The sequence below is a fragment of the Rhineura floridana genome, chromosome 8 (assembly GCF_030035675.1).
Source record: "Rhineura floridana isolate rRhiFlo1 chromosome 8, rRhiFlo1.hap2, whole genome shotgun sequence".
Taxonomy (NCBI): domain Eukaryota; kingdom Metazoa; phylum Chordata; class Lepidosauria; order Squamata; family Rhineuridae; genus Rhineura; species Rhineura floridana.
The window spans coordinates 6,578,749-6,604,813 of NC_084487.1; the positions used below are offsets into that span (position 1 = coordinate 6,578,749).

General features: G+C 41.1%; 1 protein-coding gene across 3 annotated transcripts in view; it reads right to left on the bottom strand.

The window, feature by feature from the left end:
• Positions 1-26,065, bottom strand: part of EXOC4 (exocyst complex component 4) — a 572,497-nt gene that overhangs the window by 470,007 nt on the left and 76,425 nt on the right. For all 3 annotated transcript variants that reach the window (XM_061638085.1, XM_061638088.1, XM_061638087.1), the window contains exons 6-7: positions 24,634-24,877; positions 17,825-18,002 (exon numbers count right to left, since the gene is read on the bottom strand). In XM_061638085.1, coding sequence (XP_061494069.1) covers positions 17,825-18,002; positions 24,634-24,877 — 422 coding nt within the window. The remainder of the gene's footprint in view (positions 1-17,824; positions 18,003-24,633; positions 24,878-26,065) is intronic.

Genomic DNA, 26,065 nt, shown 5'->3' on the forward strand with positions numbered 1-26,065 from the left:
CTTTTAAAGCCGTCCAAGCTGGTGGCCATTACTGCATCTTGTGGGAGCAAATTCCATAGTTTAACTATGCGCTGAGTAAAGAAGTACTTCCTTTTGTCTGTCCTGAATCTTCCAACATTCAGTTTCTTTGAATGTCCACGAGTTCTAGTATTATGAGAGAGGGAGAAGAACTTTTCTCTATCCACTTTCTCAATGCCATGCATAATTTTATACACTTCTATCATGTCTCCTCTGACCCGCCTTTTCTCTAAACTAAAAAGCCCCAAATGCTGCAACCTTTCCTCGTAAGGGAGTCGCTCCATCCCCATGATCATTCTGGTTGCCCTCTTCTGAACCTTTTCCAACTCTATAATATCCTTTTTGAGATGAGGCGACCAGAACTGTACACAGTATTCCAAATGCGGCCACACCATAGATTTATACAACGGCATTATGATATCGGCTGTTTTATTTTCAATACCTTTCCTAATTATCCCTAGCATGGAATTTGCCTTTTTCACAGCTGCCGCACACTGGGTCGACATTTTCATCGTGCTGTCCACTACAACCCCGAGGTCTCTCTCCTGGTCAGTCACCGCCAGTTCAGACCCCATGAGCGTATATGTGAAATTCAGATTTTTTGCTCCAATATGCATAATTTTACACTTGTTTATATTGAATTGCATTTGCCATTTTTCCGCCCATTCACTCAGTTTGGAGAGGTCTTTTTGGAGCTCTTCGCAATCCCTTTTTGTTTTAACAACCCTGAACAATTTAGTGTCATCAGCAAACCTGGCCACTTCACTGCTCACTCCTAATTCTAGGTCATTAATGAACAAGTTGAAAAGTACAGGTCCCAATACCGATCCTTGAGGGACTCCACTTTCTACAGCCCTCCATTGGGAGAACCGTCCGTTTATTCCTACTCTCTGCTTTCTGCTTCTTAACCAATTCCTTATCCACAAGAGGACCTCTCCTCTTATTCCATGACTGCTAAGCTTCCTCAGAAGCCTTTGGTGAGGTACCTTGTCAAACGCTTTTTGAAAGTCTAAGTACACTATGTCCACTGGATCACCTCTATCTATATGCTTGTTGACACTCTCAAAGAATTCTAATAGGTTACTGAGACAGGACTTTCCCTTGCAGAAGCCATGCTGGCTCTGCTTGCTCAGTTGGAGCACACAACTGGCAAAGCACACTGTCTCTCTTTAAATGAAGAGGTTCCTTTCGGTGAATGTAGAGCTAGCTACTGAGACACCTACAGCTCCTATTTAAGGCTCAGCCTGAGGATGACTGCTGCTGAAACAACATCTCAGCTCTGCCCTCATGAAGAGTTCAAACTTAGCCTTGCACATAGCTGTCCAGGGTATCCTTGTCTCTGGTGAGGTCAACACTTGCAAGAGAGCACCCCCTTTTAGTCCTATTGATTTCTATGAGAGAATTAGCCGTGTGCTTAACTCTATCCCCAACAGTAGGATTCCAGCTACGGTTGTCGCAGGGACTCCAGTACAGGAATATAAGCAGGTGGACTTCTCTGCTTGACTTTTGCAAGAAGAATCAGGGGAGGCAGCACAGCTCACCACAGACAAGCTGCCCACCCTGATTCTGCTGTCATGTGCATGCACACACACAGGCCAGTGTGTCCTGGCCCTGAAGGGGGAGCGTGCCTTACGAAGCAGGATGCAGCAGCAGATGGAGCCTCCAGCAATGGCTCCAGGTGCAGTGGGGAAGTAGGATCATGGCTGGCCTCACAGGGCATTCACATGCACTAACCGTTTCCAACATGCAGTCGCTATACAAGGACCTCCTGGGGGCCCTAAGACTGGACAGGTGCAGCCATTGGGCAAGTACAATCCCAGCCCCACCACCACCCTCACAAATTTGGCCAGAGATAAGTAACTGAAACTAATTAGGAAAAATTCAAAGTCAGTAAAAATTACTGAAGCCGTAGCAACAGAATGGAAGGCAAAGGAAATTAACAAAAGCAAACAGAACGAAACAAACGCTGTCCTGATTATTATTATTTTACCCTGGTTAACTTCTGAAACCTTTAACATCCCTGAAATGGAACACAACTCCTATTAGAATCACAAGTACAATCACTGTTTTGCTGACTCATTCCAACTCTAATGCTTACTAAGAACATAACCTATAAATGAGTGTGTCTTAACACACTTTCCCAGTAACCTTAATGACCCCAATGACAGCAAACAGTTCACTTGCATTAATTCCCTACCCGCCCCTCGCCTTTGGGTGCAACCATGTCCAGTGTAGCTCCGTTAACAAACACTGTGATTGTCCTCTCTCAAAATGATTTGCCTTAAAAAAATAATTTAAATGTTCAATCCATGAAACAGCAGCTATTAATTAAAACAAAAAGTACCCTGTTAAAAATACTGAAGAAAACATACTGGGATGTTTTGAGTAAACAGAACAAAACAAGAGTGTTGATACATATCACATTCCATCAGCTCAAAAAATGACTTTTTTATTTATTTATTTTTAAACTGTGGTTTTATTTTCAGAAACCTGAACTATAAAACCAGAAAGGATGTGTGAGAATCAATGCCTTGGTTCAAACAAAGGCTTGATTCAGGCATAATGTTGAATCATGGTTTGGCGCTAAATGATCCAACTATGTGCTCGGTTTCCCGCCTCCCCTGCCCTTACATGCTTGAGTTCAATTCATTACTTCTTCAGCACTAGCCAGAGTTTGCCATTACATTTGAACCAACAAAGTGTGTTTTGTTCTTGCCCCGTAAACCAGGATTACAAACCATTGTTCAAAACAGGTTTCCAAACCTGGTTTGAAGAGCAAGTGCAAACCACAAGTTTTGCCAGTTCAGATGTATTGGCAAGCTATGGTTTGCACTCAACAGGAAACAACTAACTGAGCTGGAGCTAGCAAGTACAAGGCTCATTCACATAGTGCCAAACCAGAGTTTGGCATTTCATGAGCCCTACGGGTCCAAAGAACAAGTGAATTCAGCAAAAGTGGTGGAAATGGATGACAGAAATGATAGCATCTAGCTCTGTGCAAACAGCTTGTAACGTTTGCCAAGGCTACAAGGAACACTGCAGACATCAGAGTAGATGAGTGAACTCTAATATACTTGCTTTGGTTCTAAGAAGATGCTGATCTGAAATTATTTGATATGATGTCTATGACAATGGGTTGTATCCAACTAAGTTCTTCTCAGAGCAGACTCACTGAAATTAATAATCCTGTTAATCATGTCCATTAAAGTCAATGGGCCTATTCTGAGTAGGACTACCATTGGATACAACCCAAGAAGTATATTATAGCAATAGTGGCTATACTTTTCCTTGGGAAATTCTGAGCATATATGAAAGGTAGAAAAAAAAAACCCAGGCTACAGACCCTGCATATCACATCTGAGGCCCTTCTTCGTATGCCCTCTCCGAGGGAGGTGTAGAGGGTAGTGACATGAGAACAGGCCTTCTCAGTGGTGGCTCCCTGGTTATGGAATGCTCTCCCAGGAACGCATGCCTGGCACCATCATTATCTATCTTTAGGCACCAGGCAAAAGCATTCCTCTTCTCCTAGGCATTTGGTTTCTAAGCTTGGGCCAAGTTCAAGGTTCTAGTTTTGGTGTACAAAGCCCTATACAGCTCTGGACCAGGATACCTGAAGGGCAGTCTTACCCCTTATATACCCAGTCGATCACTGCACCTGCTGCTGAGGGCCTCCTGCAGTTACCATCTTATCAGGAGGTTCATTCTGCACAATATAGGAAACGGCACAATATAGTATGGCGGCACCTGCCCTGTGGAATTCCCTACCCTTAAATATTAGGAAGGCGCCGTCTCTGCTATCTTTTCAGCACATTTTGAAGACTTTCCTCTTTCAACAAGCCTTTTAAGTTGAGACCTATCCCAATCTGCATCTGTGTTAGAACTGCTTGTTAATATGTGTTTTTTAAATGTTTTTAACCCTTTTTTAAATATGTTTTTAAAGCTTTTTTAAAAATGTTTTTAATGTTGTTTTGTTTTAATGTATTTTAAGGTCTCTTTTTATGATGTTTTTAGCGCTTCTGTTTGTCGCCCTGGGCTCCTGCTGGGAGGAAGGGCAGGATATAAATCAAATAATAAATTTAAAAAAATAGTTTGGAGGGCTTTGGGCGGGGATTTTCATGTCAGGGGGTGGTTTTTTTCCTTTAACTTTTTATTTTGTTTTAATCTTTTCTTCCCTATAAGCCCTTTGCGAGATTGGTGAGACACAGTCTCACTGAACTTCCTACTACCTTTCCTTTCCCTTTTCTTTCTCTCTCTGGTCTACAGGAGAAGGAGGGTTCTTTGCACTTTCTGACCAACTGCACTGAGATAGTATCTATGAATTTATCTTGAATAATGCTAAAATGTGATGCAGTCAGAACAGCCAGGAAACTCAGGAAGCTTTGAACGAGATGGGTTGGAGGGCATTTTAACAGGAAACTATAGCATAGGGCCTGACAATACATGTATTCATTATATTCTCACTGCTTTTATTAGTTACTTTTGTTTTGTGTTCTTATGCCATTATTATGATTTCTTTATTCACATTGTTACAGTATTATTTCTCATTTATTCACTGTTCCACTGTGCTGTTATCACATTTTACTGCCTGGATGGATTTTCTCTTATGTTCTTGTGTAGTCACATTTAGGTCTACAATATTAATTCTCTTCTGTTCTTGTATTAAGCATTGTGTATCAATAAACCAAGTTAATTTGTCTCAGTTACTATCTTAAGTCTGTGATCCTTGCTCTTGGTTAAGCATTAAATAATGGGGTACAAATCCAAACCCTAACTGACAGCATAAACCAGCCCATCAAGTTACAGATTATGCAGTTACAGTAGGGCCCCACTTTATGGCACTTCGCTAATGCGGTGGTCTCAATTAGACGCAATTAGACTAAAGCCCCACTCGTACGGCGCTTGTTTTGCTTTTATGGCGGTTTTCAGGCATTGCGCACCATTCTATTACATGAGCTCTGCTTTTCGGCGGTTTTTGCTTTTCAGCGGGGTCCAGAACGCAACCCGCCATATGTGTGGGGCCTTACTGTATATTTGTGATGTATGGTCTGTGTTGCCTCACCCATACATGCAAGACATCCCTTGAATACAGGCATGTGTGAAATAACCTAGTCTCTCTGGTGATTGGCAGCGGGGGGGAAACGTGTTTATGAATGTCTTGCAATGATTCAACAGGCAGATTGGCAGCCCCAGTTTAATCAATTTTATTCCACTCCAACTTTTGCAAGCCCAATCCTCACAGCCAATAACCTTCCTCTGTAATTTCATGGACATCATTATAATTTTAATGGAGCTCTTCTGAGATATGATGAAAATGAGATTACAGTAGGGCCCCACTCATACGGTGGGTTACGTTCCGGACCCCCGATGAAAAGCGAAAACCGCTGAAAAGCAGAACTCATTGAATAGAATAGCACGCAACGCCCGAAAACGGCCGTAAAAGCGGAACAAGCGCCGTATGAGTGGGGCTTTAGTCTAATTGCGTCTAATTGAGACTGCCACATTAGCAAAGCGCCGTAAAGCGAAGCGCCGTAAAGCAGGCCCCTACTGTATCATACTTTGGACACATAATGAGAAGACATGATTTACAAGAACGATCATAATGCTGGGAAAAACAGAAGGGAGTAGAAAAAGAGGAAGGCCAAACAAGAGATGGATTGATTCCATAAAGGAAGACACAGACCTGAACTTACAAGATCTGAACAGGGTGGTTTATAACAGATGCTATTGGAGGTCACTGACTCATAGGGTTGCCATAAGTCGTAATTGATTTGAAGGCACACAACAACAACTTGTGAGATATGAGTGTTTCTCAGGTTCCTAAATAACATTCCCCTTTAAGGCTAAGGTAGCTAAAATATTCAACATGAAGGGTCACAACACCAGAAAGTAATCACCATTTGGAAAGTTAAATTGGTGCTTTTGATGATTTAGCTATAATTTATGTAAGTTGGACAAATACTGCATATGCCCTCAGGCTGAACACAATATGGTGGTGATGAGAGAGGAAGAGGAGAGGGAACAATGGCCAAGAATGGGGAAGAAGCAATGGAGTGGCAGTGCAAGATTTTCCTGTTTGGGGGAAACAGGAACGACTGCCTGCACAGATCTTATATTGGATATTCAATGGGCATCATGCCCACATGGTTAGCAGCTCAGTTAGGCTGAATCATTTTCCCATCTGCACTGTTCGCGGTGCTGGGAAATGTAGATCTCATTACCTTTCAGTCTAATCACCAGCAGCCTAAACATGAATGAGCTCAGACCATCAAAATGACTGAGATTTTATGATCCTAATAAACCCCAACCACAAATGTTGATTAATTGCTCAATGCCTTGCCTAATTTGTTTTCTGACAGTCAGGGGATGCTGATAAACAAAGAGAATTTTCAGGCTGGGAGGAAAAAAACCCTCTCTAAGGAAAGGGAATCACTCTCTTCTGCAGATTCCACCTCCAACCTTTTCAGCCAATAAATGTTCCAAACGATAAAGTTCAGAAAATGAAGGTGTGGCCTATTCGCCTTTGTTCAATTTTACACATTTTTCATGCAAGCGGGAAGATGAAAGTGCAAAAGTAAAGTCAAGCAAATCTGTTTTGTTATAAAATTGACAGCTACTGGCCTCATTGGCACATACCACTAAGCCAGACCATGGCTAAGCGTGAATAAGCAAGCAAGGAGCAAAACCTATGACCAATTCTGCCTCACTCTTGCCACATTACCAGAAGCAAAGCCATAGCTTGGCTTAGCATTTTGTGGAAACCTGGGCTTGTGGTCTGTCTACCCCAAACAAACCATAAGCAATAAGTGAAGGGAGAAATAAACAGTTCCAAAACTGCAACTTGAGTAAATTTTGCACATTTGCCATTGTAGTTAGCTTTGCATAATATAATCTTTCTTCCAGCATTAAGGGAGGACAAGGAGCAAGGCACTGAAGGCCCACCCAGTGAGCCTTGGAAGTCCTACTTAGCTCTTTAACAATTCATCGGTTAACATTTATAATCCACCTTTATCCCCATGCATTCAAGGCACCATTGTACCGAATACTGCCCACTTATTTTCAAGACTCCTGCAACATTAAAGGGATAGAAATATGATTTTAAAAAATGAAAGCTGAGTTCTGCAGCAAACACCAAATTCCAAGCACAGCATTATCAACATTAAACACACAGCCCATGGAAGGAGTACAACATTGATCTGGTTGAAGAGAACAATTTCCCTCATTACTTGATAAACAGCCATATTATCCTCCCTTTCTAGGTCTGCATTTTCCTCTAATTCTGCAAACTCTTCAGGAAGAAAAGTATTTCTTCCTGCATGCTTCTACAGCCTTGTTCTTGGATGAGAGCTGAAGGCATGACAGTAATATAAATGAACTTCAGTTTACAAGAACAAAACACACAAGTTTTAATGGAGCCTTTTCCCTAAACAAAACAAAGAACTCCATTATTTGTACTACTCTCCTGAACCTTGAAATTAAAAAAAATCCCTTACTAATTTAGTCCTTTCCCATTTGATGAACATCTTTCTTTTCCCTCTTGCATCTCTAATGGAGCTTAAAATTAATATGACTTTTGCGTTCAAGGCATAGATGGTACACTGACACCCTCATGATGAGAGGAAGGTTCTACAAATGGACAAAAAAGTTAATTATTTTGTACCTACACAGGCTTTTCAAATGAAAAGGAACCAGGGGGGCTTCTATCACTTATATGGTACTCCTAATATGCAAAAAAGCCTTTTCCATATTTAATGTCCATCCTCATACCTTTGTAAAAATGGGAACAAATACAGGAATAATGATTTGGACAGAACATCCTGTTGACACCACTGGCTGATGGAGATTTCTTGCATCTTACTGCTTTTTGTTTTCAACAGGAATGGTTTATTGCAGAATGTGTCATGCCAGCACTTTTACAGTCTGTAGAAATTGAATTTAGTTAATATGCACAACACTTTCAGGAAATCGTTAGTTGCTGAATTATTACTGCACAAGCTCAGAGAGTCTGAAAAGTGGAGAGGCAGCCTAAGGTATCTGTGAGTTAAACTGCACTGTTGCAATATTCTGCCCTTTATCCTTCCAGCTAATTTTCTAGTGAACAAATAGTTCCTGATTCATCATAGATTCACCAAATAGTTCCTGATTTGCACTTTTCTATCTCCTATCATTTTTAACTAGAGCGGCCAGGAATCGAAGCTTGGGACTCCTGCATGCAGAGCATGTGTTCCTAACCCTCATCGGATTTTATTGCTTGTTGACCAAACATACGCATACACACAATCACAATAACAACCACCACCACCAATAATAAACATCAGAATGAGTACATATAAAATGTATTACTATAAAAAGTGACTAAACCAGAACTGTCACTAGAAGCTAAAATGATGAAACTGAGGTTATCATACTTTGGACACATAATGAGAAGACGGGATTCACTAGAAAAGACAATAATGCTGGGAAAAACAGAAGTGAGTAGAAAAAGAGGAAAACCAAACAAGAGATGGATTGATTTCAAAAAGGAAGCCACAGACCTGAACTTACAAGGTCTGAATAGGGTGGTTTATAACAGATGCTCTTGGAGGTCGCTGATTCATAGGGTCGTCATAAGTCATAATCGACTTGAAGGCACATAACACCAACAAGGCAATGGCAATGGCAATTAAAGCAGTATAAAGCATATAGGTTTGTAGCATAGATAGGGCCTAGGATACAACTGACTGGTTCAGCCAATAAAGTAAACTATTCCATTGTTTGCAAGAGACAGAAGTCGAGGTCAGTTACTCTCATTTCATCATGTTCGCTCAGTGAAAGATTACGTTTTTAAAAGGCAGAAAAATAAATCTGTACAATCTGAACCAGCCAGTACAAATATAGTTGCATATAAAAGGGAGTTGTTGCTAATCTCAGCTAATAAGGGCTCAAGATATTGAGTCCCCTATTGGAATAGAGGGGACATTCTATTAGGAAATGTACCATAATTTCCACCTTAAGATAACCAGCTGAACAATATCTATCCACACCATACTGAGCCCCACAGTGTTCCTTCATCTTTATCAACTTCAGACTACATTTAGTTAAGAGCCATTTCAGCTCATGTGAGCAAATAAGGCATCTTTCCAGGCAGTATAGCGAAATCTTTATGTATCTCGTTGGAGCGGCATCCAGCTGCAAATGCCATCGTGGTCTGAATATCGATGTCATATAGTTGTCTAGAGATCTCATCTCAAGCACCTACCTAGCCCCTTGCAGACAAATGAGCCAGCGAGAAGCCTAGCATGGAATTAAGTGAGCACATCTGAGCTACCCAAGAGACCCTCCCCATGTCCTGACATGCCAATAACACCAAGGATCAAAACTTGTGCTGTGCTGCTTTCAATGCTGCAATCTCCCAGTCTGCTTCTGTGTCGGAATTGCTTTTTAATATGTTTTTAAACCTTTTTTTAAAAAAAAGTTTTTAAAGTTGTTTTAAAGATGTCTTCAAAGCTTTTTTTAAAAAAAGTTTTAAAAGTTGTTTTGTTTTAATTTTAAAGTCTGCTTTCATGAAGTTTTAAAGTGTTTTTAGTGCTTTTGTTTGCCGCCCTGGGCTCCTGCTGGGAGGAAGGGTGGGATATAAATCAATTAGTTAAGAGCTACCGGGAAGAAGAGGGGTCTCTACCACCAATTCTCATCTCCTCCGTGGACGCTATCTGCTCCTCACTGCCTTTGTGGAGAGCACACACCCCTTGCTTGGAATGAGGGGAGGGCTTTTGCTGAAGCACTGGAGCATCTTTCAGGCACACCGAGGGCAGGCGACTGCCTATAAAACACTTGACAGATGCTGAAGGAGGCTGAGGGCAGAGCTGCCGAGAAGAAGAGGGGTGGTGGCAGTGGGGCCACCAGCAGCAGCAGTAGCAGCACCAGTGGCCACCATTGAGGCAGGGTTGTTTAGTGGGTGTTGGTAGGAAGAAGGCAATCTAGGGGAGCCAATGGGAGAGGAGGTTGGGGGGGGGAAGAAAACCAAGACTTGCCCTGGGCCTTGCTGCACTCAGCGGGGGGGGGGCACCTGCTTCTTCTTCTCTCCCCCTCCTCTCTCTCTTTTTTCCTTTCCTTTATTTTTCGTAAAAATTAAGATGGAGCCTCCTCTCTCTCCTCTTCCCCTTATATCAGCCTTTCCACTGGTGCCTCCTCACCAAACCCATCCACAACCACCAGGAAGGGCCCTGCACAACCAACAAACAACAATGTTGTCTGCAGCGGGAATGGGGAGCAGACAGCAGACGTCCTGCCCTCTTGTTCCAAACAGATGGAGACGGCAGTGGTTGGGCAAGACAGGCAGCAGCCTCCGTGGTGCTTCCACTGCGGCGAGGGAGCGGCTTGGCTACTGTCCTTGGCTGAAGGGGGCGAATGGTGGGGCAATAGTAGCCCCCCCATTCCTCCCCCTCTTCTTCCATCTCCTGTTGAAAGAGGGAAAGGCCTCAAGAGAGCTCCCTCCAATGTCCCTGCCCACCTTTCCATGTGAGGTAGCCATCCCATCTTTTCTGTGGCTTCATGACCTTAGCTTTGATGTTGAACACATGCAAAAATAATGGATCACCGCCCACAACACACACTGGGGGAGGGTACCTTTCTAGCTGCCCAACAAAAAGGAGGAAAACTCCTGGTTCTTTCTCTATATCTTAATTGTACAGTATTTATAAACAGATTCCCCCTCCCCAAACTATATTTGAGCAGTCTTTCCTCACAGCCTCACTTCTAAAATTACAACAATCAGCATGTGGGGATCACAAAATTTTTTGAGGTTACATAGGGAGTCCCGTACTCATAAAGGCTGGGAACCACTGTGATAGACCAACCACTTCTGAACTCAAGGAATAAGACAGAAGTGTGTATATATGTATTAAAGACAATTCTGTTTGCAAGTTCTCACAGCAAAAAAGCTTTGAGTAAGAGAGAATCCCTCTCTGTATACCAAAGTTTCGGAAGTTAATGAAAAACATTTTAGGAAGTATACTGGAATGGTCAGATTTTGTTTTTAATCTTCTTTTTAAAAGGAACTTGTATTCCTTAGATTCAAGAACATTATACAAGTCTTAAAAGGTCATTTTCTAACTTGTCCTGCTTTAACTTTTCTGTAAAGAATAGTTATTCTTCTGAGGAAGCAACCAAGTATCACAGCGTTAGTTTGCTAAAGCCATAGTTTAAAAAAAAAAAAGCAAATGTGTTCTTTTTAGAAATGAACTGAAAAATATAAAAGAGGCAAGGGCTCAAAGTTTGAAAGTCTCTCTTTTAAAAGCCTAACAGTCCCAGGAGTATTATTTTGCTCTCATCCAAGTCAAGCTTGCCTTCAGCAGCATTTTTCAACTGCGGCAGCTGTCAATCAACATCCACCAGCTATCCTCTCAATCGAATGGAAGAACAATGTTAATGAGAGTACTGCAATCAGAATTTCAAGGGCGTCGATGCAGCACACTTGAGGCTACATGGAATGCAACAGAGAAGATCCCTCCAATTCTGGAAGAAATTGCAATGCCCCAGAAGTTTGTGACCTCCAAAAGAAGTTCATGCTGTTCTTGAATCAACAGAACCTCATGGCATGAATCACACAATTATACTGTTTTTAAGGTTAACAAAATGTGGGCATTTATTTATTTATTATTGTTGTTGTTATTCATTGTTGTTGTTCTTGGTAGTAGTAGTAGTAGAATTAGAATTAATTACCCGCCCTTCACCCAGAGGTCCCAGGGCAAGTTACAACGATTTAAAACACATAATTAAAACAGTTAAAAACAACCTAAACCACATCACAAAAAATAGTGCAGGTCCTAAAAATATGCATCTCAGGTGTCAAAGGCCCTCAGGGTAAAGAGGTGCATCTTCAGCATTCACCGAAAGCTGCACAATGAAGTTGCTAGACACACCCAAGCTTCCAAGGGTGGCAGAACTACCAAAAATCTACTGGAATGCTGCAAAACTGGATATTAGAATTGATACTAACAAGTACTTATGGGCAGTGGCACCTAGATCCTCCCCTCCCAAAAAGTGGGTGGATGGGCAAGCAGGGGGCAGGCGAGCAATGACCTTAATATGTTTACCCAAGCTCAATTCTGACCTTCAGTCTTTAATTTTTTTGTACACTGGTCAGCTTTATTTGTGATATATAGTTGTGTTGTTTTTCTATCATCTTTATCTCCTGTTTAGGAATATTTACTGAATGTTGTTGCATTTTTATTGCTTTTATGTAAACAGCTTAGAGATTATATGAAATTTACAAATTTTATAAATAAATAAGAAGTGCAAACCAGCCTACCCTGGTTTCCTAACAAGCATAACTATATTATACGCTGAGGCCCTTCTCTATGTCCCCCCTCTGAGGGAGGCTCAGCGGGTGGTGACAATGGAGAGAGCCTTTGCAGTTGTGCCTCACCATCTGTGGAATATGCTCTCAGTGAGGTCCACCTGGTGGCCTTCATTGACATCTTTTTGGTGCCAGGTAAAGACTTAACTTTTTTCCCCAGGGTTTTGATAGACGAAGATTATGTTGTTTGTATTAATGTGCTGCCAAAGGTTTCTGTGGCTACATGGGGTTGGTTGTTGTTTCATTGTTTTGTTTTATGGTATGATATATTTATTTTGGTTTTTAACAATGTTGTAAGTCATGTGGTAATCTTTGGTAACAAGCAACTAAATAATAATACAAATAAAAATACACTTATCGGGAGCATTCACACTGCACCCTTAAAGCACCTTAAATATATTGCAAAATAATGTGATAGATTTAAGGCTCAAAACAGAATCAGTATGCTTCAGCAAGAAACTGGTTCTGTGCCTCATTTGAGCGTTCTTCCCATAACACCACCTGAAATGGCAGCAGTTCCTACAACCTGGTCTGGAGAAGGTTTCAAAGAGGCACCTTAATTGTGCCAAAAGAGCCTACAGCTGCACTAATCATTTTATCCTGAAGCAGCTTATCCATGCTATCACATCTTTAACTGGAGGAGTCTTATTCTTCTTTTCAATCAAATATTTAGTACTGCAGTAATTATGCTCTCAACGAACTGCTAAATTAAAGAACTAAATTAGCAACATGCCTAAAATGTCAGAGAGAAAAATCTAATATCTGTATTACTAGAGAGCACAGATGCAGGGATGCACCTGACAGGCTGCTGAAAACACACAAGAACATTCGCTAAAGATCAAAGGCAGTTACTGCATCTTTTGTTTAATTTTTTAGGGCTACATAGAGCAGAATAAATGATCTGGGGCAAGTTGCAGTGCAAACCCCAAAAGAAAGCCTTGTCAGGTAATGTTGCTCCTGTTCCTTCAAAATACTTTTGCACTCGGTTGCACAGAAGCAACAAAGCACTTGATATAGGTATAGCAGGCAAACAGAAGAGCCTTTTCAGTTGTGGCACCCAAATGATTTCAACATATTTAAATCTTCCTGCTTGAAATTAATGAGACTTAAAGTGCTTAGTTTTGATTAGTTCTTGCTCCAAAATTCATCTGTCACCAGCTATAAAAACATTTTAAGAAAAAAAAAACAAAAAAATAGACCAACAGTAAGATCAGTTCTCCAACGCTTGCTTTTAAAATGGGCTTTACCATGTGTCCCAAGCCTCAACAAGGAAGCAAGCCAACGGGCCTACTCTGGAAAAACAGCTAAGGGCTGTGTAAAAGGAAAACCACAAGAAGGAGGAGGACCGTCCCAGAAACTTCCAATCTAAACTGACTACACACACGGAGTGGGTGAGACACAAAGAGGACTGAAAAGTGCAAAGAGAAGGGAGACGGAAAGACTCATTTTATTTGAGATCAGAATCTATACCTTGGTTTCCCTTTCCCCCATCCTAGTATTCTTCCCCGCCCCCCCATCTGTTAGTTGCTCTGTTAAAACCTTCATGATGTATTTGATTTAAAACCATTCTAAGGTTCTTTCCCCTACCCAAAAACCTCCACTTAAAAACAGTTATAAAAACAACAGGGGTATTAATAGGTCAAGATTTCTCTTGCAACAGACGATCTCTACACTGAAGGAACACAGCCGAGAGGTAAAGCACACGGCTCACCACGTAGGCGTGATGACACTAATCCTGACAATTGCTTCTTCACCCAAGTTCTGCCCACTGCTCCCATCTGCTCAGAAAATGCATCAACACATCAGTGTTTGGGAAAGATTCAGACACCCACAAAACCAACCTCACGTGTCTGGGCTATGTTTTATGGCACTTTCATTTTCAAAAGTGTTATCCTCAAATTACGAGCACTCAAAACGAAGCTGCTAACAATTCTGTATTAGAATAATATTAATAGCAGCAAGCTGCTTTGCTCCAAGAAATGTGCTGTTATAAGGTACGCTCTGGCTTCAACATACTTATCGGGGCAGGTGCGGTTCTAGGAGATAGGGAACTGGCCAAAAGGGTGTGTATGGACTGACCTTGCAACCAAGATTCTGCAGTTGCTCTCTCAGAATTATTATTTGGAATAACTACTAGATAAATTAACAGAGGACTTCTGGGGTGCATTTGACCACAGGCACAACTTGTGCGGCTTTAAAAGGGGGTTAGACAAACATAGGAGGATAAGGCTATCAATGGCCACTAGCCATGATGGCTGTGTACTATCTCCACTAACAGAAGCTGTTTGCCTCTCAAGTGGGGAGAGGGCTGTTGTTGCACTCAGGTCCTGCTTGTGGGCTTCCCAAAGGCATCTGGTTGGCCACTGAGAGAAACAGGACCCTGGACTAGATGCACTTCTTTCATGGTTCCTCCTGAACCTCCATGTCCCCACAGCAGTGGATATATAAATACTGACAGTGTGTATAGCTATTTATTGAGGAACATCTGCAAAAGACAGGGCATAGATGAGAGGAGTTTACAATATAAATTTTGATACTAGCAGATATGGAAAGGCAAGGGGAAAATGGACGGAACCTGCAGAGCTGAGGAGTAAGCCATCCTCACCCATGTCATTACTCTCAGATGGCAGACTGGCACAGCAAAGAAAAAAGGGGGGTGGGAGGATGGAAGTTATGCAAAGGCCTCTCAACTTCATGGACTACTTGACTACTATGATCAAACATCAAGCAGACAGCTGCTGAATACCCAGTCCTAAATGCAGACCACTACCACAAATGGTCAGTGGTCAAGTCAAATAGTAACTGCATGCCAATTTAGCCACTGCCAATACCTGTTAAAATATTTTTACTTATATTGTGCAAGTTTGGTAATTCACAGGTCCACAAAAGGCCCCAGTGCCCAACGCATGGATCTTTTGATTCCTGCAGAATTAGACAAGCCTTCCTCAAATTTTCCACCACTAATTCCAACTACAGACTATCCCTCTCCTGCACATCACTTGTACCTTCAAATGTATTTAAGAGAATTCAGAATTAATGTATGGAATGATGATTAGACAACACTGGTGCCAACCGAACCTCTTAGGGGAATGCGTTCCATAACCAGGGAGCTAGCACTGAGTGGGCTACCTGGAAAGTCAGTGTAAGTGTAAGTGATGGAACAAGAGGTATTGTCCCTATGCCAATCAATGGAGAGCTGCTGGGGAGGCCTGTGATGTTCCTGTATTAGTGTATATATGGTAAGTGCTGTTTGAATAGAAGATACATGGTAAGTGGAGTGAAAGAGGAGGGGGAGTGAATGGGCAGTAGAATGCTGGATGATTGGCTGAGTGTTTAAAATGGCTGAGGGTATAAATGGAAGGATGACAGTGGACGTTGGTGGTGAATGTTAGTGGGTTGTTTTTGGTGGGTTTTGAGAGGAGATTGTGAGGAGAGTTGGTGGATGTGAGGAGAGGGTGGAGTTCGGATTAATACTAAGACCAGTACCTCAGGAATAGATGTAACCATATGCTTAAGTGCCTTTTAAAGAAATCTTGTTATCTTTGTTATTCAATAAATACTTTTGGTTTACCAAAGGCCTGATCCTTGGCTGGGGTTTCACAGACCAGAAGGGAGGGTAAGGTAAATACCAAGGCTGAAGGATAACAAATGGTGGCAGCGGGGAAGGGAAGAATAACACCACAAGCAGTCTGAGTAAATTAAAGGGATTGGGACAGCTTAAGCACGCAGTCACAGAGGTAACCTAATTGAGGGAGACTCAGGCCGAGTCTCTGGGACTACTGGTTATAGGACATGACTGGTGGTGCTGCCTAGCAGGGGGATCTGTTGAGATCTGTGCTAGAGCGGGGAGAGAAACCATAAAAAAGGACAGTCCGGACTGGTGGAGTCCCTGGTGGTGCCTAGAGACAGGCAGTAACCACGAGCAGGTAGGAACCTGACAGGGAGAGCCAGGGAAGGGCGTCACAAGGCCCTCTTGGTAGCTCCACTGCTTAATGAAATTCAGGAGCCTGTGATGGATCAGAGGGAATTTTCAGCAATAGCACCCCAGTTATGGAACACATCCCCCTCCCAAGGTCTGCCAGGAGCCAATGCTGCCTATTTTTAAGCACCAGCAAGACACTTGTCTCTTTCAGCAGGCCTTTGAATGCTAAGGTTTGCCCTGTATACTAAGATATGGACAGATGGGTAATGTTTGTTTAAGTGTGTTGAACTGTTTAACTGTATTTTATTTTTACTGATGTAATGCCACCCTAGGGGCCTTTTGTCCAAGGCAGGAATATAAGTTTTTAAATAAATAAATAAATGCAAGAGAGCGGTTTTAGTTTTCTTGCTAGTGAATTGGCTCTGCTTCCATGAAAAAAACATTTTACCATGCATTCCCAGGGAGGGCCAGAGGGGCTTAATTTCAATGGCCTACATACTTGGATTCACAAAAATGGTAGAATGTTAAGGAACAGAGTTCCATCTCAGCTTCTTCCCATGTGGAGTTTTTCTACAGCAAGTTCTACCGCACTTTTGAGGTAGCATTCAAATCCCTAACTGCAGCTCAAAGTGGCAGCTGTCCATGAAAAAGCCACTTGATTTGGCTTAATGCAACAGCTTAAGAATGGAAAAGATGCAGTCTACAGGAGAGATCTCACAATATCTAGCTGCCTAGGATCCCATTATCAATCTGAGTATTTTGATAGCCATTGTCCCTATATTCATGAAAGGCAGGGAAGGGGAGCCTATGATCCTCCTAATGCTGCTAGACTCCAACTCCTTCTAGTCCAACCATCAGTGCAGACAGTCATCACTGAGGATGGAAGCTGGAGTCCAACAAGATCTGGAGGACCACAGATGCTACATTATTGATGTAAGGAATATTAACAATGATACCTGGTTATAATGCATTGGGATATTTGGTTGTATATCCCTTTGTTGTCCTGGTTCAGTTATGCAATTATATTTAAGAAAGAGACTGACCAGAACCGTACAACAGCTCCATAGGAAGCATTTTGGGTAACTGCCAAACTCAATTCTCTGCTGGATATCCCAGCACGAATCTATCCAGCAGCTATAACTAAGGCATAACGACAGAAAGAGACAGGTGTTGTAGAACTGCGGCATTTTTATAAGAGACAGAGGCAGCCCCAGCATCAGGCAGGTTGAAACCTCCTTATGCATCATTTGATAACTTAGCAAGCATTTCCCTCATCCTCTTCAGATGTTAGGACAAAGCAAAGGAAGACACTGAGGGCACTGAAACACTTGGGACCTCAGCTAGTTTTAATCAAGACAGAACCCTCCGCATTCTAAACTATGTTTCAGGAAGACCTGCAAAAAAGTTCGTGCTCAGAATGCAAATCCTTGCAGGGCCATCAAGGACACTTTTGTACACTTAAGACTCTGGAAAACCTGGGGAGGAAAGCTTGTGCTTGAAAAAAGCCAGCACTCCCAAACTGCATTCGTATGCCCATTGGGCGTTCTTACCTGCAAGACATCCTGAATCTTTACCCACACATCTGCCATGTCATATAACTTGATATCACCATCATACTGACTAGAGGGAGAAGCCACCGTCTGCTGGAGACGCCCCAGGACAACAGCATGAGCAGCAGCGACAGCATTGAACTTGTCAAAGAGGAGCTCCAGAAGTTCCAGGAGTAACCTAAAAATAATTTTGAAGAGGGAGAAAAAAGTAATCACTTAATACTCTTTGAATTTTAAGGGCACTAAGTTAATACAGCAGCATTACAGTAGTCCAGTCGTGACCCCAACTCCAAGCAGCGTCCTGGGTACGGACACAAGATGAGTGAGGGGCCAGCTGAAATCAGGAGAAAAAAGCAATATCTGAGAGAGATTCGGTGACACATTATTTTTGGGTTTTCCATGTAATGCCTGAATGCATGTGCTCATTAAGCATGAAGCCCTCAGTATTAGATGGAGCCAACTGTATCAGAGATCCTGACAAGTTGCAATGGGGTCAGTTTATGAAGCAAAATACACACTTCCAGCTCCTAGACCACAGTCTGACGAAAAGACACATGCACGAAATACAGAAGTTGACCACCCATTATTAAGGATGTCAAAAAACATGAATCACATCAGTTGTTTTAATAGCCCATTTCCCCTCTGCTGGCTCATCTACCATGGGAAGTTCCAGGCGTTTGCTAATAAGATGGTACCTGAAGGAAATGAGAAACACAGTATATTGCTAAAATGCCCAGTTTCTGTAATATAGGGAAATTTTGAAACCAGATTTTTTTCCTTTGCACTCTACTCTTCAACCACCTGGAAAAAACTAGAAAATGGGTGTGTCCGTGAAATATATGCACTGTTTATTTTCTGACCAAATCTAAATTTACTTTGTTACTTAAAGAACATCAAACAAATTGTGTATAATTTTGCACATTTGTATATTTATGAAAATTTTAAGTATAAAAATGTTCACTTTCGTTTTTATGTCCACAGACTTCAGAGAACTGAAGGTTCACACAGATCAAATTAAGCTTTTCAGCTCTTTCACACGTTCATTTTATTTTCAAGCACAGATTAGTTTCTTTTGCATGTTTCAAAAGTTGGAAGAATCTGAACCCAGCAAGAGGATTTGAGAGGTGTACATGTTTACAATATATGGGAACATTAGTTACCTAAAACTGTAGATTGGTCTAAATAATTGTTATACTCATTTTGAGAGTAACAGGCAGCTAACACAGTATGTTAAAACCTTGCCTTATGAAATATTTCATTCAACATTCTGAAACAGAAAGTTGCTTGTGTTGTTTGACCAATTGTTCTTGGTTTTAAAAAAAATCCTTTTGAGGTCCTTTAGAGTTCTTCAGATTGTATGAAGCAACAGTAAGGTGTGTACAGAAGTGGAGATGTGAAGGCTCACCTGCCAAAAAAAATCCCAGCGCTGTTTTAGGTCTGTATCAATTTTCTTTTATCAGGTGCATTTTATATACGATTGTAATTTTTGTTACCTAAGATATGTAATTATGAATTGATCAAATACAATAAATGTAACGTTCCAGGTTTATTAAAAGAGTTGAGTGGTTGAAAGTACATAGTGCTCTTACAGTAGAATTTAAGAAACCCATTTGTACTCTAATATGGTAGAAACATTTGGGAAGGAGGCTTAAAACCAAACATGCAAGATCAAAAACCTGAAATCTCAAAGCTCATCAGCGGTACCAATTACAAAGATTTCCTGTTTCCTATCAAGTGTCTCTCTCATCAACTGTTCCTATGCCTTTTTAACAGTCCAGTTATTATAACTGATGTACCATGGCAAAGCTTATAACTGTTTTGTGGTCACACTGAAACTTCACTGTTACTTAGAAAACAGAAGATTTCCAGTGTCTGTTGCTGTTTATATCATTAGACACAGATGCAAGTTTAAAGGAAGTTTTGACATCAATGGAATGCCAGACACCTAGCTTCAATACTACTGTAGTTTATCATATATACAGTAAAGTGTAGGAATAAAAATGAATGGCATCCAATATCAGCACAGATGTTTCAGCGTACAATTGGTAACAGGTACAGAGATAATGTAGGTCTTTATTTTTATTGCCTACATTAATAATGAGACAATTAGAGCAACCTGAACTGCAGCTTTTGTTTGCAGTGAACTGCTCTTTCAGTTGCCACTAAAAACAAAAGTGGGGACCTCTATTGGAGGAGCAGCCATTAAATGAAAATCAAAGCCTTCAACAGTGATAAATATTAATATCATGCTGATAACTGGATGCTGTCTGTTACTTTTCCTTACAAGATGAGCCAAGTTACTGGAAAACAGGTTAGAACCTGTGTTTATTAATAGTTATACATGAAAAGTTCACCTTTTCCTTCAGGAACCTTTTGTAATGACTCTTAGAGCTCATCTTGTCTCAATATCATATATCGATACATTGAGCACAATTCAGTCAAAGCTAAACAAGTTCCACTAATTTCAACATGAAAGATTTAAGCTTCATTTCCCAATAATTACAAACATGAGGAAGCTGCCTGTTACTGAAAGTCAGATCAATGGTCTATCTAGCTCAGTAGTGTTCACACTGACTGGCAGCAGCTCTCCAGGGTTACAGGCAGGGAGTCTTTCCCAGTCCTACCTGCGGATGCCAGGGACTGAATTTTAGATCTTCTGCTTGCAAAGCAGGTGCTCTACCACTGAGCTATAGCCCTTGATTTCAGTGGATAAGTTTTAAGCACATTCTTACATTTGAAATCAATGGGACTGAACAATACTTCTGCAGTAGATCATGGCCATACCTTATATTTTACATGGAAGGCTTTGCAGAAGTATTTATAGCTTTCATCCAGAAAACAATGCAATGAGAAACTTCCATGACAGAAGTGGCAGTATTCAACTAACCTGTTCCATCTGCACAAGGTTTGCACTTGCAGAACAGAACTTCCCCCCTTCCTCTCCCCACGCCTGCCCCGCATCCTCACTCAATCTGCTGCAGAAGGTTGGGGGGAAACCAAGAACAGATTTAGAGGAGAGAGCAGTGGGGAGTTCCATTAAAGAAAGCACAAATCCTTACACTGATGGAACAAGTGAATTGCATTCCACCCAACATTTTTAAGTGACTTCATAACTGAATCAGCTGCCACAACAAACTTTATCTTAAAGCTATTTAGAGTTTTTTCCCCAAGTAAATATGAGCCAACTGGGAAGACCTTATGGATAAAGCATGTTTAGCAAGTCAAAATCAATATTATTATTATTATTATTATTACATTTATCAGTCGCTATATACAATAAAAAGTCTCAAAGTGACTTGACAAAATAAAATATAATACATAAAAGCCATTTAAAACCAGATTTAAAAAAAATTAGACAACACAAAATCCATAAAATGCCCATCTAGCAACATATTAATGACTGAGTCCCACCCACCCCACTAAAACATGAGCACCAAGGTCAGGGGCAACTTTAACCAAAGGTTTGAAAGGTCTTAGCCTGGCACCTAAAGACTGCCAAAGATGGCACCCAGGGGACAGCATTCCACAGATGGGGGGCCACCACTGAAAAGGCCAATTCTCATGTGGCCACCCTTCGCACCTCTGTCAGGTGGGGCACACAGAGAAAGTCCTCTGATGAAGACTGCAATCTCCAGGATGGTTCATATCAGGAGAGGTGGTCCTTGACACATTATGGTCCTGAGCCATTTAGGGCTTTAATTTAACCTAGAAACACATTGGTAGCCAATGCAGTTGGGCCAGCCCTTCGCATAAGGTTCCAGGGTGGGTTACAACAATTTAAAATTCAACATTAAAAACACTTTAAAACAGATGGCTAATGAAGATTGATTGTATTTATAATTGCTGTTAATATTTATTTGTTTGTTTGTTTGTTTATTTTTATATTTATTTATTTCCCACCCTTCCTCCCAGTAGAAGCATAGGACGGCAATATGTGTATTAGTGAAATTTCTAAAGATACTCTAAAGGGGATCCCAGAGAATGCAGTAATTATCGAACTATTGCCTTAATATCCCATGCAAGTAAAGTAATGCTCAAGATTCTACAACGAAGGCTATTACCATATATGGAGCGAGAAATGCCAGACGTCCAAGCTGGATTTAGAAAGGAAAGAGGCACCAGAGATCATATCGCAAACATACGTTGGATAATGGAATAGAGCAAGGAATTTCAGAAGAAAATCACCCGGTGCTTTATTGACTACAGCAAAGCCTTTGACTGTGTAGATCATGAAAAACTATGCTTTAAAAGAAATGGGGGTGCCGCAGCATCTGATTGTCCTGATGCGCAACCTATACTCTGCACAAGAGTATGGAGAAACAGAATATGGAGAAACCAATTGGTTCCCCATCGGAAAGGGTGTGAGACAGGGGTGTATTTTATCACCCTATTTGTTTAATCTGTACTCAGAACATATCATACGGAAAGTGGAATTGAACCAAGATGAAGGAGGTGTGAAAATTGGAGGGAGAAATATCAATAATTTAAGATATGCAGATGATACCATACTCTTAGCAGAAACCAGTAATGATTTGAAACAAATGCTGATGAAAGTTAAAGAGGAAAGCACAAAAGCAGGACTACAGCTGAACGTCAAAAAGACTAAAGTAATGACAACAGAAGATTTATGTAACTTTAAAGGTGACAATGAGGACATTGAACTTGTCAAGGATTATCAATACCTCGGCACAGTCATTAACCAACATGGAGACAATAGTCAAGAAATCAGAAGACGGCTAGGACCTGGGAGGGCAGCTATGAGAGAACTAGAAAAGGTCCTCAAATGCAAAGATGTATCACTGAACACCAAAGTCAGGATCATTCAGGCCATGGTATTTCCGATCTCTGTGTATGGATATGAAAGTTGGACAGTGAAAAAAGTGGATAAGAGAAAAATCAACTAATATGAAATGTGGTGTTGGAGGAGAGCTTTGCGGATACCATGGACTGCGAAAAAGTCAAATAATTGGGTGTTAGAACAAATTAAACCAGAACTGTCACTAGAAGCTAAAATGATGAAACTGAGGTTATCATACTTTGGACACATCATGAGAAGACATGATTCAGTAGAAAAGACCATAATGCTGGGAAAAACAGAAGGGAGTAGAAAAAGAGGAAGGCCGAACAAGAGATGGATTGATTCCATAAAGGAAGCCACAGACCTGAAGTCACAAGATCTGAACAGGGTGGTTCATGACAGATGCTCTTGGAGGTCACTGATTCATAGGGTCACCATAAGTCGTAATCGACTTGAAGGCACATAACAACAACAACAAACTCTATTTTAAGTCATTTTTATCCACTTTTTCCTTTGCATTTTGGTTTTTTTAAGTTTGTATTCAAAAAAATCCTTTGTGTTGTTCTTAACTGCTGGAGAAGCAGAGGTATGTAATTTATTTTTGACTGTGTAAACTTTATAAACTGCTGTCCCTTCACACTGCAAGCAAATAAAACAGGGCCTCATAAAAGGGTTTTAAGATGCACTAATGGGAACAATGAAAACCAGTGCTGAAATAACTTCCCAAAAGCCCTAAGTATCATAAACAATATAGATCTGGCAGAACTGGACTTCAGGGCCCTTCCGATTATGCTGCCTGACAATGCAGAAACAAAAAGTTTGTCAAGCACCTGATAAACCACATGACACAGTCAGTGAGCTATATTTGGTTTGCTGAATCACAAGTTGTGCAGGCCTGAATCAAAACATGCTACAGGCTGACAACCCTATCCTTTCCCTCTTCCCCATTTTTTAAAAATGTTATCCATTACCAGACCTAGGAGAGAAAGTGAGCACTGTCAGCTCAGGATGCTCATGTTTGCATTTTTGTGAAATTTGGGGAGACATGATAAGACTTTCTTCCTATTTGTAAGGTCAAATGTCTGAGAACTTCCCCTGTGCACTGATACAGGCTTTGATGACAAGCAAGACAGACAGCAGTATCTATCCTTCAAAGCACCATCCCTGGTACCTGAAGAGGCATTCCGTGCAATTAAACAAAACAGACACCATTTCAGGGTCAACAGCTTCAGGCTGCCCATTAACTCAGACCGTCAGCTTTGCTTCACTCACACTCTCCGTATAGAAAGATCTCTCTGCAACATACTAGTTACCTGTTCTTTAAAAGGAAAGGGAGAAATTGCGGACAATGAAACAACACCAGAAATTATATACATGCCACAATGTGTGAAAGACAATTTGCATTAAAGTATGTAATTAACTTAATTTGCATGTCATTTTCATGAACATGGCAGATGCCAAACAACGATCAATGGACATGTATTATTATACAAAATATTCTTATTCTGAAATTGTCATCTTTGAATATGAAACTTCATGAGCTGAAAAACAAGATGAAATTTGGACTTATTGCCTTCAATCACTATTTATGCTATCACTTTTTCGTTTCTCTTGCAAAATTTCATTTTAAAGATTTATGGTATGCTCTGCTAAGATCGTTTGAGTCAATGTTAGAGATATAGAATCTATATGCCCAGTCTAAGATCAACAGCTGTTCTTCATACCTGCTCCGCATTTATGAAGCCTGGAACTTCATGCCAACCTCGGTTCAGAAACATTCAACAAGATAATGGAGTTTTAAAAGGGCAACAAGAAGGGCTGTCTAAAGCCACTTCCAATCCTTGTTTCTGCAGGATTCCATGAAATTATCAGCATATATAGCGGCCAATATTAAAACAGGAGCAAATATGCAAAACTGTGGTGTGGAAGTCCTAGAAATGCTTGTGCAGTTAAAGGTTCTCATTTCCATCAGGAATGTCTTTTGAGGCCTTCTCTAACGCAAGGCTCCTACCTCGGCTGGTTCTCCTGGACTATGTTTTCTCCCCTCTGGTAGCCACTGTCTGCCACCTGTGTGGTGGATCTCTTGACAATTTGCTTCAGTTCCTGCTCGAGGCGATCCTGGATGGCCTTCACTGTCTCTGGAATCTTCCTCAGCTTGGCCAGGCCTTTGATGAGAATGCCCATAAATATAGAGCTGTTTTCCTCAGGATCCATCTCTAAATCCTCCTTGATTTCCATCAAGCTGATATCTCTCCCTGGAACATATAAAAAAAAGAACACCAAAAAATCATCAAAGGGCTTCAGAGCCAAAGGCCAAAGTTTAAGTGAGTTTAAAATGTGAAACTGCATATCTTCCAAATCTTTTTTTTTAAACCAGGTTTGCAAACATTTTTGTGAATTTTTGGCTGTAAAATATGAGAAATGTAGAAGATGGGGTGGGCCTCTTTTCGTATCACAAAACACCTGACAAAATTTCCAATCCACACAGCTGTTTAGGGCCCATTGGGGATTTAATGTCACTCCAGGAGTTAGAAAAATCCTACAGTCAATGCATGAATATCCCTGCCTCAATACAAGCTGGTTCAGGACTAAAATAACAATCTTTATAACTTCATGGCCCAAGCAAAACAAAATCTAAACACAGAGGTATTTACAGAGAATTTTAACACCATAGAAATAAAAAGCATTGACCTTTGTAGATTCATCACCCTAACTAATGATTTCTCCAAGTCCTTTCGCAATTCAATGATTCATCCCATAAAAACGGATTTCCCATTTCAGTGTCAGACTAATCTGTATGATGCAGCACTAAACAACCCAAGTCCCACCACCCCGCTCAAATCACCCACAAGAATATATCAGCTCACTTGGGGGTGTTTGTGTGTGTGTGTGTGCGGGCGGACGGGCAGACGGGCAGGCATGTGTGTCTCACAGTCATCCATTTTTGCTACTATTTATTTTCCTTAGCTGTCTGCTTTTTCAGGTACTAAAATTTTATGCCTTACTCTGCATAATTTAAGCCTTCCCAGATTATGTCCTGCTTGTACCAGATCTTTTTATCTGAAAGGACAGAGGCTCATGAGGCCCACCAGTCTACCTTGAGAGTTCTCGACAGCCGCTTTCCAGCAGCATTTCCACTGCTGAACTTCTACCTACACCCAGGTGCATCGCTAATAAGCAACAAGATAGGAGCACTTCAAAGCCTTTCAAAAATTCCCTGTCCCTTTCCACTTCTGATCGCCGTCTTCCAAAGCAGCTACTTTACTCACAACTTAAGGATGGAAAACGGAACATCAGTGGACAGCAAAAGAGGTTTAAAGATGTTCTTAAAGCTAATCTAAAAAAATGTGACATAAGCATCAAGAACTGGGAAGCCTTGGCCCATGAGCGTCCCAATTAGAGGTCAGCCATTATCAAAGGTGCTATGGACTTTGAAGAAGCAC